The 17,124-nt window shown below is 50.2% G+C and overlaps 1 protein-coding gene across 1 annotated transcript; it reads left to right on the top strand.

The window, feature by feature from the left end:
- The first annotated feature begins 3,554 nt into the window (after positions 1-3,554).
- On the top strand, positions 3,555-15,599 carry LOC131294790 (uncharacterized). Its single transcript, XM_058322834.1, has 5 exons — positions 3,555-9,870; positions 9,946-10,622; positions 10,694-10,820; positions 10,908-13,409; positions 14,416-15,599. Exons 1-5 carry the CDS (start codon positions 3,555-3,557, stop codon positions 15,597-15,599), a joined length of 10,806 nt encoding a protein of 3,601 aa, XP_058178817.1.
- The last annotated feature ends 1,525 nt before the right edge of the window (positions 15,600-17,124 follow it).

Here is a 17,124-nt window from a genome sequence, read left to right as displayed (position 1 = left end):
CGGCTCCTAAAACGTCAAAAGATTAAATCATCGAATTCATCGAATATGCACAACAGTCAAAACAACGCATGAAAAGTTGATCGGCAGTTATCGAATAAAAAAGACACTGGTTTTGAATGGTTAAAGTTCCTGCTATAATAATTTAAATATTTAATTCCATAGATCCTTCTAAATGGGCTTGTTAAAGCTGAAATAATAAAAGTCCACAATTCCATGTGTACTCCAGGCTACCATTCGAGTGATCGCTATATCTTGTCACAATTCGCCAGCAGCAAAAAAGAGTGCAACAATGTTTGACACTTTCAAACTCTCCGAGAGAGGAATTTGTAGAAAAAAGTGTTTTGATTGTTGAACGAAGTGATGGGATCACCGAATCCTTGAATCTTTCTTTCCGAATCCCGATGCTAGCCGGGGATATAAGCAGATACCAACTTTTCCGCAGTACTTGGTACAAAAATTAGAAGCCGTATTGCTCTCAAATTCAAATCGAGTTTCAATTCTCTGCTAATCAAACTCAGTCCCAATCAAATCGTGTTCCTTTTAGGTCCGTTAGTAGGGGATCTACTGTGAATCGAGTTCGTCGAGAGATCCTCGCTCCTCATACCGAATCTCCCATCACTAGCTGGATGGCTCACGAGAGGAAGACGAAGGAAAAGAAAAAAAGTCATGAAAACGCCGTTTCGTTAATGGCTGCCCGTGAAGGTGTAGAATGAAAACGGTGAAATTTTACTGAAAAAGTGCTCAAAAAATGTGCTAGCAAAGCTACGCCAAGTGAAAAACTGTCCTTCCAACAGGCCCACGCACTGTTCAAGTGTTTTACATCCGACCAAGCGACCACAGCGCACAGGTAACATATTTCCCAAAAAGAAGTTGTCGGTGCCGTCGAGAAGAGTCTGTCGTTTTTTTGTTGCCGTCGTTGTCATCTTCGTGGTTAAGTTTTTTTTAATAGTGAATACAATTTTGCTTGTGATTAGTGATAAATCTGTGCTGGTTGCAGAAGCGACCATCGTTATTCTATTACTTTCGATGTGACTCGATTACACGGTCGGAAGGATATGATTCCTGCGTGTCCCTAGGAAAAGAAGCCACCCTTTGAGGGGGGAGGGTTGAATAATTCCTCTGCTCCTTTACTCCATGTGTGTTCCTGTGTATGTGCCTGGGTCGCGCAGAGTACGTTGTCTGTACCTGCGCCGGTATTCTGAGAATTTCATGGTGAAACGTTGAACTAATGTGTAATTCGCAAGAATTCGTTAATGTTTGGAGTGATGTGAATTTATTCCGCCGATGTGACCGTGCCCGGAACGCGAATATTGATGGATGTGCAATGAACCCCGTATGCGTTGGCCAATGCGTGAAATGTGACTTGGGTGTGGATAGTCCCCAAAACCAGTTTTCATGGCATTACCCTGTTCGGTCCCTGGGATCCTATAACCTTGATTTTGGCAAGGAAATACAGATGCGAATTGTACATAATGATACATATCTGTGAATCGGATATGCATGGATGGTAAGCAGAGTCGCTTGTTCAGGTTGGTTTTGTTATGCTGTTTATGAAGAGTTCATATTCACGATACCATTTGTTGTCTTTCGTTCAGATTTACAAATAGCAAACTGATCCCCGCTCGACGATTCGACCGGGTGGGTCCGATAATTGGTTCCTGAAGGATCTAGTAGCCGCAAAAGCAATCGCAATGATTCGAAGCTGCTGACGGCTAGACTCTGGGAATCTAGTAAAAGTGGAGCTTCTAAAGTAAGCTCCCCTGCTATGTTGGTCTCAATTTGCGGGATCGTTCTCCAACGCATCGCGTCTCTCTAGAGAGACTGGACCGTTCTCCCCAACCGCATCGGATTTGGAAGATGATTGGGAAACTGTCAGTTGAGATGGGCAGTCATCAAACAAACACACTTAGTCCGTCGTAGTCCGCTGGAAACTGGGCAGCAAATTCATGGCTTCTGGTGTGGCCAAGTGTCGATGATGCAGTTTAAAAAGCAGCAGCTAGATTCGCACTGGCACTCCCGGTTCTAAGTAGATCTCAGGTCATCGTTCGGATCGGTTGAATGTCGACATCGATGGCTCTCTAGGCTGATTTTAACATGAGAATTTTACCACATCGTGTTTTTCAGAGAACCATCGCAAATGTATTATTCATTTGTGCAGATTGAAATGCAATGCGAACCGAATAATGATATACGAAACCGAATAGCGTCACTCCATCTCGTACCTCCTGCTTTATGCCCTTCACGGAATGGGGAGCTAGTTGCTCTCCGGTTGCATCCGGTGCTCCACTTGAACAGAATGTTGGGTATGGTATACGGTTTATTGGTTGACGCGGTTCCATCCTCCCCGGGAAAGGGTAGTACGCAAAGAAATGGCGCACTGTATGCGACGACAACAGGGAAAGTGCAAGCGTACACAGAGGAGCCTAACTATTTCATGGACGTACATGCCACATACATACAGATAATGGGGTGCTGTGGTGATTGCCTGGTTATGTGTTTTGTATTATTAATCATGTACACACGGTTGGAGCTTTTATTTCAACAAGTACATACAATTAAGAGCTCGTCCAATATCGATTGCTTAGGGTCAGAAGTTCACAGGATTAACTAATCCTGAGTTCATTAATTAAGACCGATTACACTAATATTACTTGACCAATTGAACCACATGCTGTCTACAGTGGCTTAAAATTTTTAATGTTTGCTATTTTGCTGCAAAATCTTTCGTGTTATTTTTATTGGCAATGTTTCAAACTTTGGGTTGAAATAAAATTAGTTTGTACTTTGAACAGTGGTACGTATAACGTGGTTTACATGTTGAGGTATTTTCGCATAGCTGCAGAATTGGAGAATGCGCATGAATGAAATATAACTCGCATGTACAAAACGAACACCTTCCTACTCCATATGCGGTACATATGGTTTTGTGTGGTGTCATCTCGTCGACTCTGGAGGATGATCTGATACCGAGCCGACCCCCTCCCACCCCAACATTTGACGAAAGTCGTTAACTTAACTTGGTAGCATGATGCTCTATTTTATTCATTCTGTTATGTTTCCTGCTCTCATACCTTCAATTTTTCTCTCTTTTTCTCCTTTCGTATCATAGGAGGCCCATCCTTCCCTTTCTCTTTCTTTCGCACAAAACCATCGTATTCTTTCACTCTCTGTTTTGGCTCGCCTACTTGTCCCTTTTTTGTTGTTGCTAGTTTTATGCTGGACTGGTGTTTCTGGTTGATGCCTGGACCAGCGATTAAAAAATTGTATGTCCTGTTCTGAATTGGAAATAGCATAATGAACCAACCCCCCTTTCTTTCTTCAACTCTTCTCACTCGGCGGCAAATTTCTCTCTGAAATCTTTGGTGTTGCAAAATTGCAATGTGGCGCACGTAATTAAAACATTTGTAGGAAATCTCATGATTTAAGTGTTTTTCTTTTCAATAGGATATACACACGCGTATGCCAGTGAGCTGGTGGTGAATTAATGATGGACGAGCTTTGATTCGGCCAGCGGTATTTGATTGTTCCCCGAACCATTCCCCGAATAGCGAACGATGGATCCAAACGAGAACCACCATTCGCAACCACCTCCACTTCCACCAGATGGGTCCGGCCGAGGGGGAACAGGCACTGGCGGCGGTGCAACATCGGCGGCAGCTGCAGCCGCCGCAGCCGCAGCCGCTGCTGCCGCGTACCATCATCAACAATACTCTCAGAGCGCTTCCCATCATCTCGCGTCGTCGGGCTATGCGGCCGCCATGATGGACCACCACCATCATCACCAGATGAAGGATCCGTACTATCATCATCCACATCATCATGGTCGGCACTACGCCGATCCGTACGCCGCGATGCATCATGGACATGCCAGTCCGTACCACGCACCCACGCATGGACCACCACCGCCATCACCGTTGGGGACGATCAATCCGTTGCACTCGCAGCATTCCTATGGAGGCCACCATTCGCACCATGCGCATCCGCACCAGAACCCGTACGGTGGCCATCCGGCGTACCATCATCAGCCGACGGCAGCATCATACTCTGTACCCGGACCCCAAACGCATCACCCGCATCCGGGCCACCATCATTCCTCGTTGCTTCCACCCGCAGCCGGAGGACAGTATTCCGCTAATGCCAACCAATCTCAACCTCAGTATTCGACGGCGTACGGACAAACGACGGATCAGCTGGCGCCCGGTGGTGGACACTATGGCACCCATCAGCACCCGCATCAATCCAGCATACCTCATGCCGGAAGTGGTGGAAGAGGTGCATATCGTGACGGGCAGGATATGCTGATCAGTCAGCCCCATCTGCAGCAACATGATCATGGCATCATACCGACGGATCCATCCATGGGAAGTGGTTCGTCCTCGTCCGCAATGCTCCACCCTCCGACTGGCCCAACGGTTCCAACGGCAAGTGGTGGAAAGCGAAAAATTGAAATTCTTGACAACATATTAATTAAGAAATCGAAAAACACCTCCCTCGATGGGCTGGGTGATGGTGGCAGCGGTGTTGCGGTGGAAGGCGAAGGTAGACGAGAAGGATCCGGAGGTCCTACTAGCAATATTAATAGTAATAGTAACAGCAGCAACAATAATACGAATACTTTCGGAGCACCTTCCGCTACCGATCCGCTCATGATCGGTGGTTCCGCTGGTGAAGGCACAAAATCGTCGTTTCAGATATCGAACTTGCTCGACGATAAAGGAAGCAGCGGTACGAAACAGTCACTTGCGGACGCGACAATCGCACATTATCAAACAAACACGAGCTCCGAGCGAGTAGGTAGTAAAAAGTCGGAAACATCCAGCAAAAAATCTTCACATCAGAAAACCCCGAAAGGGGGTGATGCTGCGGGATCGTCAAAGGCAGGTAGAGCATCCGCGGCGGCCGCGGCGGCGGCAGCAGCAGCGGCAGCAGCTGCAACAGCAACAACGACGACAGCAAATGCGAGTGGATCTGAAACCGTTCCTGAACAACAACAGCAGCAGCAATCGACACCGCAAAACATGGACTTTGACATCTCGGAAAAGCTGAAGGAAATGGGAGAAATAAGTGTGAAACCTGTCTCGAAGACGGATGCCAATGCGAAGACCCAACGCGGTCCCGCTGATTTGGAGTGTGGCGAAGAGATTTCGCTGGAAATCACCAAAAAGGATGCGGCCGCGTTGCGCAAGGTGACGAATCTGCGCAAAAACATCAAGGAGGTGATGGACGATAATCAGCTCGATGCGTCCACGCTGGCCGCCCAGCGGCAGGAGTTGGAACGGTTGGCGCGTGTGCAGGAGCAGCAGCGCATCATCCGGGAGATCCAGCGGCAGAATGCCCTCGAGCGACAGACGAACAAAACCGAACAGAAGGTGATGCAGTTCCTGCAGGGGCACACTTCGATTTTAAAAATTCAACAACAGCAGCAGCAACAGCAAGGGCAACAACCGAGCACTTCCGGAGTGACACCCAGTGCTTCTGCGGCTACGGCAGAGACACCGGCCAGCTCCTCGACGGCACCGGTGCGCATGGGGTATGTGAAAAATCCCTTCGAAACACGTGGTCGTCCGCCAAAGAATCGTCAACTGCTGATCACTTCATCGTCGACGTCATCGCCATCATCGCAGGCCGTGACACTTACGACGACCGCGAGTGTTACCCCAGCGACAACGAACCTAACACCCTCGGTGAGCATTGCACCGGTGAAGGCGGCCAGTCAGGGCGCCGCGTCCACGTCGCTCATCTCTTCCACGTTGGCTTCGATTCCGGTACGCACGTTCGAGGAGATGGTGGACAGCGAGGAGGAATTCGAACCCGAAGAGGAGCTCGAGGAGGAGGAAGAAGACAGCGAGGGTGAAGTGATCGCCCTTCCAGAGAAGAAAGAGATAGTTACGATCGACAGCTCGTCGGATGACGACTGTATTGTGCTGTCGGATGACGACGAAGAGCCTGAAGACGAGTCGGATGACGATCCGCAGAACAGTGGGCTGCACGTGAACGACGCGTATAACGTGCCGGACGATCAGGGCCGTGTAGTGATCAACGTGGGGCATGCGGATGGCGAAGAGGACATCTTTTTGGCCCCGCAGATAGCGCGCATCATCAAACCGCATCAGATCGGTGGGGTACGCTTCCTGTTCGACAACATCATCGAGTCGATCGAGCGGTACGACTCGTCGACCGGCTTCGGGTGCATTCTGGCGCACTCGATGGGACTCGGCAAGACGCTTCAGTTAGTTTGCTTCTGTGATATATTTTTAAGGCACACCAGCTCGAAAACGGTGCTCATCATTATGCCCATCAACACGCTGCAGAACTGGTTGAACGAGTTCAACACCTGGCTGCCAGAGGACGCCGAAGCGAGCCCGCTGCGCAATCACGGCGAGGTGCGGCCGCGCAACTTCCGGATACACATCCTCAACGACAGCCACAAGACACTCAAGTCTCGCTCGAAGGTGGTGCTCGAGTGGGCCAAGAATGGCGGTGTGCTGCTGATCGGCTACGAGATGTATCGCTTGCTCAGCCAAAAGAAGATGACGAAGACTAAGAAGAAGAAGAAGAAAAAGGGTGGCGTGGCGGGGCTGGCGGGTGCCCTCGAGCCAGAGGAAGAATCGAAGGAGTCGACCGAGGAGCAGCGCACGATGTTCGACGACATACACGAGGCGTTAGTGAAGCCTGGCCCCGACCTGGTGGTGTGTGACGAGGGTCACCGGATTAAGAACTCGCATGCCAGCATCTCGGTAGCGCTGAAGCAGATTAAATCGAAGCGGCGCGTCGTGTTGACGGGCTATCCGCTGCAAAATAACCTGCTCGAGTACTGGTGCATGGTGGACTTTGTGCGCCCGAACTATCTAGGCACGAAGACGGAGTTTAGCAACATGTTCGAGCGGCCAATTCAGAACGGACAGTGTATCGACTCAACGCCGCAGGACATCAAACTGATGCGCTACCGGGCACACGTGCTGCACTCGCTGCTACTCGGCTTTGTCCAGCGGCGGTCTCACTCCGTGCTGCAGACGTCACTTCCGCAGAAGGAAGAGTACGTGCTGCAGATCCGCATGACCGAGTTCCAGCGCAAGCTGTACAGCGTGTTCATGAACGAAGTCGTACGCACCAAGGCCGTCCCAAACCCGCTGAAGGCGTTCGCCGTCTGTTGCAAGATCTGGAACCATCCCGATGTGCTGTACAACTTCCTCAAGCAGAGCGAACGCGATCTCGATCTTGAGCTGGAGGAACCGGAAACCCCTACACCGCTGAAACCAGGTGAAACCACTCCTAATACTCTTCCAGGGAGCACCGCGGTAACGCCAGGGGCTCCTCCTACACCGATGGAAATCGATCCCAGTGCGGAAACGTCGCTCCCAACACCATCATCGATAGCGCCAATCCCTCCGCCGCCCGGGAAACCAGGGCGCAAGAACGCCGCCACACCGAAACCCGCAAAGCCACTGGCACTCAAAAAGGATGGAACACCGCGCAAACCGAGGACACCGAAAAAGGCGGCCTTAAACAACAAATCGCAGGCCGTTGGAAAGGATGGCAAAATTGTACCTGCCGCCACGATCAGTCCGAGTAATTTATCCGCGACAGCCGCGAAGGATCCATCCATGACGACGCCAATGCTAATGGATACAGCGTCGTCCATTGCCCCGCCGTACCCGAAGGCGCTTGATAGCGAGTACCCCGACCGGAGCGGAGTGAAACAGGAACAACCGAGTGCCCATATGTATCCGCATGGTGGGGCACAGTTTACTCCCGGTGAGCCACCGTATCCTGGAACCGGGACCTACTCTGGAAGCGGTTACCAAAGCTACGGCGGTCCGTACGGTAACCAAGGCTCATCGATGGGTATGAACATGGTGGGCCAGCCGGAACAATCGGGGAATGTGTACGGTGGTGCTTACGGAGCGACCGGTCAGGACCCTTACAATAGCTACGGTAGCAATTACTACCGAAGCGATTACAATTCATCGTATCGCGGTTACGGTAGCGGGACTGGCGGGACTGGATACGATCAGCAAAACTATCAGTACAACAACGCGACGAACGCTTCTGAGGGAGGATTAGGTGGAAGTAATCCTTACCCGGAAAATGGTGGCACCGGAACAGACGGCTCTAGTCTGCAACAAGCCAACAACTATTGGGGAGGAAACACGTCCGGTGATAATGCTGCAACGAATGCCTACTACGATCAGCAACAGCAACAGCAACAACAGGGATCGGTAAACAGTGTATCCAATAGGGTTGGAAGTGGCGTCAATCCGTCAATGCCCTATTCCGGCTACGAGGGGATTTACGGTGGAACAAACGGTACGAGTGCGCCACCAGAACAGCAGCAGTTAGCTGGAAACACCGGAAACGAGAGTGGTTCAGCTTCTATGTACGGCTACGATGGTCAACAGTCGGGTGCTAGCACCGACCCCACTAATTCGACATCATTTCCTAGCTACGATTCTGCGTCGACCGTTACGGATGGTCAACCTAAGTGGGATGCTTCGCAGACGGCCAACAGTGCCGCTGTTGTTCCGCCCGCTATTGACGCTCCTGGTCCAGTAGAGAGCGTATCAGTTCCCATGGACGATATACAAACAGCAGCTGCTTGCAATGAGGTTCCTAAAGTAGAAGAACAATTCGGTACAACGACTGATATCGCACCGGCTGTTGCAGAACCACTGACGGTACCTTCTACGACGGATGTTACCAACGTACCAACAACGACTTCCGGTGAGGCGCTAGTCAGCGATAGTTTTCCGCATGATGCCGCTACCATCACCCAAGAGCAAGCGAATGCCCAGTATGCCAACCAGCCATCCCTGGAAGACCTAAACGATCCCGTGAAGCCCGATCTGTCTGGCGAGAAACCGTCGGAAATGGTTGTCATGGATACGAAAGAGACCAGTAGCAAGGATACGCAGGAGGCCATGGTAGAAACCGTAAAGCAGGAGATTAAACAGGAAGAGGAGGAGGTCGTTGCGGAGAAGACCGGCAATGTGAAGGAAGAAGACCAGCTGAAGGAGGAGATTGCCTTGAAAAAGGAAAACGAAGAAGAGAAGCTAGCGGAGAATGGTGAGCAGAAAGCGATCAAGAATGAAATTAAGGAGGAAGGTGGTGACGTCGTTACGAATGGTGGAGAACCGTTTGGCGACGTGAAACCGAAGACGGAAGGAGAGGTCACCGAAGAGGGCACCGCTGTATCGATCAAGAAGGAAGAGCCAGAAGTATGTGTGAAAAGTGAAGAGGAAAGCGCCACCATCGTTGCTGCAAAGAAAGAATCTGATGATGTGATCAAACCGATCGAGGAGGTGGTGAAAAATGGTGATGAAGTAGATTTGAAGCAACCGACTGGGGTTACCCTACTGAAGGATGTCATTGAGGAGGGGGAGATCGTGGAGCTACCGGTGGCGAAAAAAGAACCGGCGGACGGTGATGATAAGGCATCGGAGAAGAAGGAGCCCGCCGTCGAGGAGATGGAAAAAGGTGCGAACGATTTGAAAAACGAGGAAACGCCTAAGGAAGAAGATGTGAAGGAAGGAACGGAAGCTCAAGATAAAGACAAGGATTCCTCAACGACGACGGTAGCAGGGGTTGCATCGGCGACGATTGGTGGAAAGGAGGTGAAAGGGAAGGAATCAAAGGATGAAATCCCGTACGAGTGGGCTTTCGAACTGATGAAGGGGTACGTTCCGGATTTGCTGGAAAATTCGCCAAAGATGGAGATCTTTTTCTGCATCCTGGAGGAGAGTATAAAACTGGGCGATCGGTTGTTGGTGTTTAGTCAAAGCCTGCTTACACTCAATCTAATCGAGCGATTCCTGCAACGCAACAAAATACCAGGCACAGAACATTTCTGGTGCAAAAATAGTAACTATTTTCGTAAGTGTCCAGCGTTTCAAGCATTAGCAAGCATTGGTATTTTAATTATTTTTTTTTCATAATGCATTTTCATAGGGCTGGATGGTTCAACGGTGGCTCAGGATCGAGAGAAGCTGATAAACGAGTTCAACTCAAACCCAAACATTCACCTGTTCCTCGTTTCGACCCGCGCTGGCTCGCTGGGCATAAACCTGGTCGGTGCGAACCGGGTTGTCGTATTCGATGCCAGCTGGAACCCTTGCCACGATACGCAGGCCGTCTGCCGCGTATACCGGTACGGCCAGAAGAAGCCTTGCTTCGTGTACCGGCTCGTGATGGACAACTGTCTGGAGAAGAAAATCTACGACCGGCAGATCAACAAGCAGGGCATGTCCGATCGCATCGTGGACGAGTGTAACCCAGACGCGCACCTTTCGATGAAGGAGATCACCAGCCTGTGCTACGACGATGGAGAAGATGGCGAGATAAAGGATTACAGCGAGGACAAGGACAAATTCATCGACATCGTGATGCAGCATCTGCTGGGGCTGCACTCGAAGAAGCTCACCAAGGCCCCGTTCGCACACGAAAGTCTGCTGATCGATCGGAAGGAGAAAAAACTATCGTCGGCGGAGAAACGGCAGGCCAAGCGTGGCTATGAGCTGGAAAAACAAGCTGCCACCAAGCCAACCTACTCGTACTCGTCCATGGGAACGACCTACCGTGCGATTCGAACGTCCGACGGTTCCATCATACATCGACCCGTTGCCTCGGTACGTTTGATAGATTTTTTAATGCTCTGTATCTGCAATAAATTTAACATCCTATTCTTTTGTTTCATTAGGTTCGTCCCATGCAGGCGGGTGATGCGAATAAAAACTCGGTCGTCGGTACGCGTCCCACGCGATGGATACCGGCCGAAGTATGGCAGAGGCAGGGCATGACGGCGCAAGAAATGACACTCCCCATCGGTAAGTGACACACTCCCCAACTCTGTGCAAATTTGTACCACTATTTGTGTTTTTTCTAATATTTTCTCCTCCTCGTTTCTACTTAAGATGTCGTAATTCCGACAAGCTCTGCGGACAAATCCAACATTGTGCTGAAGGCGGGTCAGAAGGTGATGGTTCTAAAATCCCCCAAAGGAATCTATATGCAGCTGGAAAGTGGTAAAATCATTGCCATCCGCACTGCGTTCAAGGTAGGCCAAAGTAAGGACGCAAGTGTACCACCGAAGGGAGTCGCCACAAGCACCCCCTCCACCACCGGCATTCGACGGGCGGGGAATTTGTCGTTCAGTACGGCAAAGGCGTCCACCACGTTGTTACTTTCCAAGAATGGTGGGGGAAGTGCGGGGAGTAGCAGTGGTGCTGGCAGTGCGGCGGACTTTTCCGAGGCTAACTCACTAAGCATCGCGTCCAACTCGGATGATGATGAAAAATCGAACTCGAGCATACTTCCGCTGACGATCAACGACGATGGCGACAGCGAGAAGGAAACGATGAGCGTGGACGACTACCCGGATAAGCCAATGCTGGTGGGCCTGAAGAAGGACGGAGCAGACGGAGCTGTGGAGCACATCGTGAACGAAAAGACTGACACGATCATGAGCAGTGCGAGCAGTACGAGCAGCGGAAGCAGTGGTAGCGGTGTCCTCGCGATGCCGAAGACGGCGACGTTCATGAATTCATCCCACTCGAAGTTGGCCGGAACAGCCGGGGAGCCACAACCGACGGGTGACAATAAATTCCCCACTCTTCATTCAAATTACTCGCACGCCGCAACCACCAGCCCATCGGTGCCGCAACCGACCGCCACCGTGACGATCGATGACGATTCGCCTCCGCTGAGAGAAAAGCTGAACTACAAACCGAACCTGGTGGAGCGCAAAACGAAGGCGTCCCCGTCGTCGTTGAAAAACTATCGTCATAAGGCGAGTAAGGTGCAAGAAGTTGCCACCCCTACGACGATCCCTTCGGTGTCGGCGACCACTACGACAACGACCACCACTGTAATCCCTACGACGACAACGACCACCAGTGGAATGGTGTCCAGCATGAATCACACCACAACTGTCGCGTCGACGAAGCTGAACGAGCTACCAACCCCGCCAGGGGTGCAGGAAAGCTCGGCGGCCGTCGGGAGCTATAATACGCCGCCGAATCAAGGCACCAAAGCAAACACCGGCAAAGGCATGCAGCAACCGACGATGATGGGAAATGAATCGCTTCTGAATAAATCGGCCATCGGGAACACAACTCCGATGTCTCAAATTTCGTCGCAAGCCGGCATGGACTCGTTCCCGAATCAACCGATGGGAGCTGGAGGCTATTCAAATGGTTCACGACCCTCGGGCAAACATCCCACGGCCACCGACACCTCGACAGCCGTCACACATACTCCGTATGCTGCGGGTCAAACTGCGCAAGCGAACTATGGCAAAGGCCCAATGGCTCAGACTCAAATGCTTCAGCCGCACGCGCAACACCATTCGTCGGCTACACCCTACAACAACAGCAGTTCCATGGGACAGGGCGCTGCTGGAGGTGGTAAGCAACACTCCTGGATGCCGTACGGCTCCGCTTCGTCTAGTAGCAACTCGATGACATCTCCTGTCGCTGCTTACGGACAACAATTGCCACCCCATCATCAGCCAAGCATGCATCCTCAACATCACCCGCAAGGTGGAAGCTACCCCTCGCAGCAGCACCAGCAGCAGCAGCATCATCTTCACCAAGTCCCAAGCGTGGGTCACCAAATGGGGCAGCATCGGTCTCCGCATCAGACGCACCATCATTTGCTTCACCATCAGCAACAGCAGCCCACGCCACCGGTCGCTCCACCGTACGAGTCTAGCCTCAACTTCCTGGAGAAGACGACGTCCGCGTTGATAAACAATCAGAACCAAAGCGAATTCCAGGCTTCGCTGAGCAGCATCACCCGGTCGCCGACGCCGACCGATGCGTTCATCGACTACAACCCGAAGCCGCCGTCGACGACGGCTAAAAAGGCGGGCGCGAAGGCCAAGGCACCGAAACAGCCCAAAAACGACTACAGTGCGGCCAAGAAGGCACTGAACAAGCGAAACAATCCGTCACCGTACACGCACATCTCCTCGTCGTCGGCGTCCTCCTCTCCGTCCGCGTCGCCCGCAGTGCTGAATCACAATACCAACGCACAAAACGCAAGCGGCAGCCTTCCGCCCGTTCCGATCGGTGGTGGTGCGGTCGGTGCCGCCTATCCAAACTATCAACCACAAGCTGGAGGTGCTCCGATAGCGACGGCGGCACCACTTCCCCCGTCCTCCAACACGACGGCCACGGGAGTGAACCCTCCTCCTCCTCCTCCGACCATGGGCGCTTATTACGATCAGTACGGGCAACCGATAAATCACCACCACCATCAGCAGCAGCAGCAGCAACTGGGTGTTTCGGGATACGGACACACTGGTGGCCCATCGATGCTTGGCGTGACGACACCTACCACCACCACCACCGCCCCCGCCACCATGTCACAACAGTCATCCGGATATGGTAACGCTCCCGTTTCTTCATTTGCAGGTGAGCTTTTAAGCAAGGGATTTCGACGCTCGAACCTCCCCCGTTTGGCTTCTGTTTTGTTCAATCTGTTTAATGCGACACGTTTGTTTATTTTTTTTCTCTGTTATTTTTGCTCATATCTCATGGGGGTTTCATTCATGTGTTTGTTTCGTTTTTCCCGTCTTTGGTGTGATGAAGCATGGAGTGATGATGATCTAGGATTAGGAGAGCAAAACCCATTTGCTTACGAATGGCATTTTCAACAGTAGAAATTTAGAGAGTTTCGTCTGCGTGTACGTGTTAGGTACAATTTCGATGGTACATTGGAGGATCAATTGAGGCTCTTGAATTATCCCACATTACAATGTGGAATGTATGTGTAGAATTAAAGCATTGCTGACACGCTAAGATTCAGTCATAAGTTGAGAATTTCTATCGATGCCTGAATATGAAATGAAGATCATAAAAAATGTTAAAACATAGTAGCAGAAGCAGCAGTGCAGAATTAAATATTCAAAGCCTACTTTATAAGTACAACTGTTCAAGCAAAGATTGTTTCTCGTCTTTGTTGTCGAAATGAGGTTTCAGCATAAGATTTTAAGCATTATATTCTGCAACCAGTGTTTGCATACGCTTAATTTAATTGACTTGAACGTTGAATAATAAGGAGATCAAATATTCGGTATTGTTGAGCAAAGTTGCTTTCATGTTTCCAACAGCGAGACACAAGCATTTTAAGTTTCTGCTTATGAAACGTGTTAAGATTTTCTTAAGGTTTAAGGAAGTGAGGTTTATAAATGATAAATCATAAACTTTCGCATCTTACCAAAGCTAAAGCATTTTCAAATTATTCCCCTTCCATATTGAGGTAGTCTAGATTGGTGCCGGGTGTGGTTTTTTCCCTTCGTTTTCTGTTTGGCTAGCGTATTTCGTTTGTCAAAGAACCGTGTGTTGATTGTTTTGTCTCCTTCTTGTACATGTGTATGCGTATTTCTTCTCTGTTCCCATGTTTGTTGCGCGTCTTTAGGGCCATCATACACATCCAACAGCAACAGCACAACTTCGACGGCGACGGTCCGTTCGAACTATTACCAACCGGCCGGCGGAAACGTCACCCCATCCTCGGTTCAACCCACACCGGCCCAAACTGCCAGCGACCCGGCGCTAGGCTACGCGCATCCACCGGCGGCAACTGCTCATCAGGAAACATCCCCAGCTGTGCAGAACATGGGCTCCACGCATTACACGCCATTCACACAACCTCCGGTTACTCCGCCAACTGGTTCGACAGCGTCTAGCGCAAGTAGAGGAAGCAACGGTGGTCGCGGGGGCTCTTCAACATCGCAACATATGCAGCAGCAGCATCAACATCAACAACACACACAAACGCATCTTATGCAGCCACAGCAGCAGCAGCAGCAGCATGTTCCTCATCACCAGCCACAGATACAGCCGGACTATCCGATGCATTCGCAACCTACCGCTTCCCCGTACATGATGCCAACGACGCCGTTGCCTACAACGAGCGGTGGCGGAGTGAACGCGGGCGATTCGATGGCCACTTCCGCTTACCAGCAGCCACAGCATCACCAGCATGCAACGCAGCACCAACAACAGCCTCAGCACAATCAACCTCATCACCATCAACAGCAACATCAAGCGGCCGTGTCGTCTGCAAGTTACGCGCCCTACTCTTCATCGTCCGCTCCGTCCTACGGTGGAGGGTCTGCGGTTGCAGTGGCGGGTCAAAATTCGACCACAACAACCACCACCAGCGCGACCGTCGCGAACGGATCCGCGTTCCATCGGCCGGAAAGTGCGACGACAATGGGTGGGACGACCGTCTCTACGACGCCCGTGTCCACCTATGACACCCCGCCGACGTACATTCCCGATGCTAATGCGCCAACCACCGCCTACCATCAGTACCACCCACCCTACCAGTCCTCCCAGTACCATCATCATCAGCCCCAGGGATACTACCCTCCACCGCCGCCCCCTCCTTCCGCCTACTCGTACTATCCCTCGACGGTGGGACCGTACGGCACGGCGCAACCCGCCGACCCGTCCCAGTACCACTCCTATCCACCGCCACCGCCACCGACCGGCGCTCCGCCTCCTTCAGCCGGAGCTGCCGGAGCGGCGACGACCGCCAGTGGCTACAACTATCCTCCCTACCCCAGCCAGTCCGGCGTTGGTCAGTGGCAATAAACTAAAGGAAAGGAATTCAACTTGTACATAAGAAAGTTGCCGAAGGGAAAACCTCCTTCGCTAGTGAGTAGCACATTACGAGCGTACAGTTTATGTAAGTGTCTATTAGAATTAATCGTCCTATGTATATAGGTAAGATAGTCTATACATGTCCTCGCACTTGTCGTTTGAAGAGAGAGAAAAAAAAACCCAACCTACCCATCTTGATAGAAGATGTTCAGTTCTTGTTTCACTCGCTCGTAACGGGAGCTGAAAAACCAAAGCTTCTAACTACTACAACCACTGCTATTACTACTTTTACTATTACTACGCATTACGACTATTACGCTAGGTACTACATTACTCCGATTACACGACGATACGATTAATAAATTTCATACCCATTTTTAAATGAACCACCTACCTTCAAAACACACCCATCATCCCGTACATCGATATTATACGCATATTTTTGACGGTGGCACATGTTCCTATATTAAAGGCGAATCAACGAGTAGTTAAGAACGGGAGAGACAGCAAGGAAGACATCGAGAACCAAAATTCAGTTGTTTCCGTAGGTTCCTCTGAATGTTGTTCGTGTTGTTTAAGATGTCTCGAACAAATGCTGCTTGAATGGAGATGTGAAGAAAAAGGCGGCTGGTCGGTTTTTAAATAGTTCATCGCTGGAAAGAAAGATGAAATATAGTGGAACGATGTGAACGCTGCTCTGAACGGGAAGGCGGTTTTCAGTATTATATTACAGTGCCGGTCGGCGGTGCAATTGTGCACCATCTTTCGATTTCTCCACGATTGATTCGACGCAATTTCATGTAAATATTTAAACAATACCCATCACTACCGGTAGCATGTTGCAGATTGAGAGTCGCCCATTCATTTCGGAAGTTTAGAGTTATTGATTAAGTTTAATCCTTTTTAAATAAAATGAGAGGGAATTCTGGACACATATCAGCTAGATTAAATCTGTCTGACGTTGGAACGAAGATTCTCACTGTGCAATTGGAAATTGTTATTCGAGTATTATTAGAGCTTGCTTCTAAGTTTTTAGTTATTTAACAAAACAGGAAACAAAAAAAAAGTGTTGGGAGTATTAATATTACTTCTCTCATTGACTAGCTCTCGTCTCGATGGTTCATTGAGCCGGAGGGTTTGTTCTGATGTCGCTGGAAATAGGCTTGAAATATGCGTGTAGAATATCCAGTAGTCGAGTAGGACCGCAGAACTGGTAAATAGAACAGTGTTTTAACGATAACCATACCGTGTGTAGCTACAAGAATCTATAGACAAAAATGCAGTTCATCCAGAGAGAGTCAAAATGCGCGCGTGCTAGGAGTGAATAATCAATACTTGAATATTATTCTGATATAATCTTCCATTACGGTATACACATGACTCACAGTTTAACCAAAATTGCGTAGATGCAAGAGACTTATGCTCGATGTGTATGCAAGTAGCATTTAAAACGAGATGCCTGGGGGACTGGGTGTATGTGGGGCAAGTAGAGAATGTAAAAAAGATTAATATAACA

Source organism: Anopheles ziemanni, chromosome 2 (genome assembly GCF_943734765.1).
Source record: "Anopheles ziemanni chromosome 2, idAnoZiCoDA_A2_x.2, whole genome shotgun sequence".
Lineage (NCBI taxonomy): Eukaryota > Metazoa > Arthropoda > Insecta > Diptera > Culicidae > Anopheles > Anopheles ziemanni.
The sequence above is the reverse complement of the archived record's forward strand: the minus strand, read 5'-3'. Positions and strand labels throughout refer to the sequence as shown.

Coding starts and splice junctions, on each gene's coding strand:
- LOC131294790 (XM_058322834.1), top strand. CDS start 3,555: ATGGATCCAAACGAGAACCACCATTCGCAACCACCTCCACTTCCACCA. Junction 9,871..9,945: donor CAAAAATAGTAACTATTTTC/GTAAGTGTCCAG, acceptor GCATTTTCATAG/GGCTGGATGGTTCAACGGTG. Junction 10,623..10,693: donor TACATCGACCCGTTGCCTCG/GTACGTTTGATA, acceptor TTGTTTCATTAG/GTTCGTCCCATGCAGGCGGG.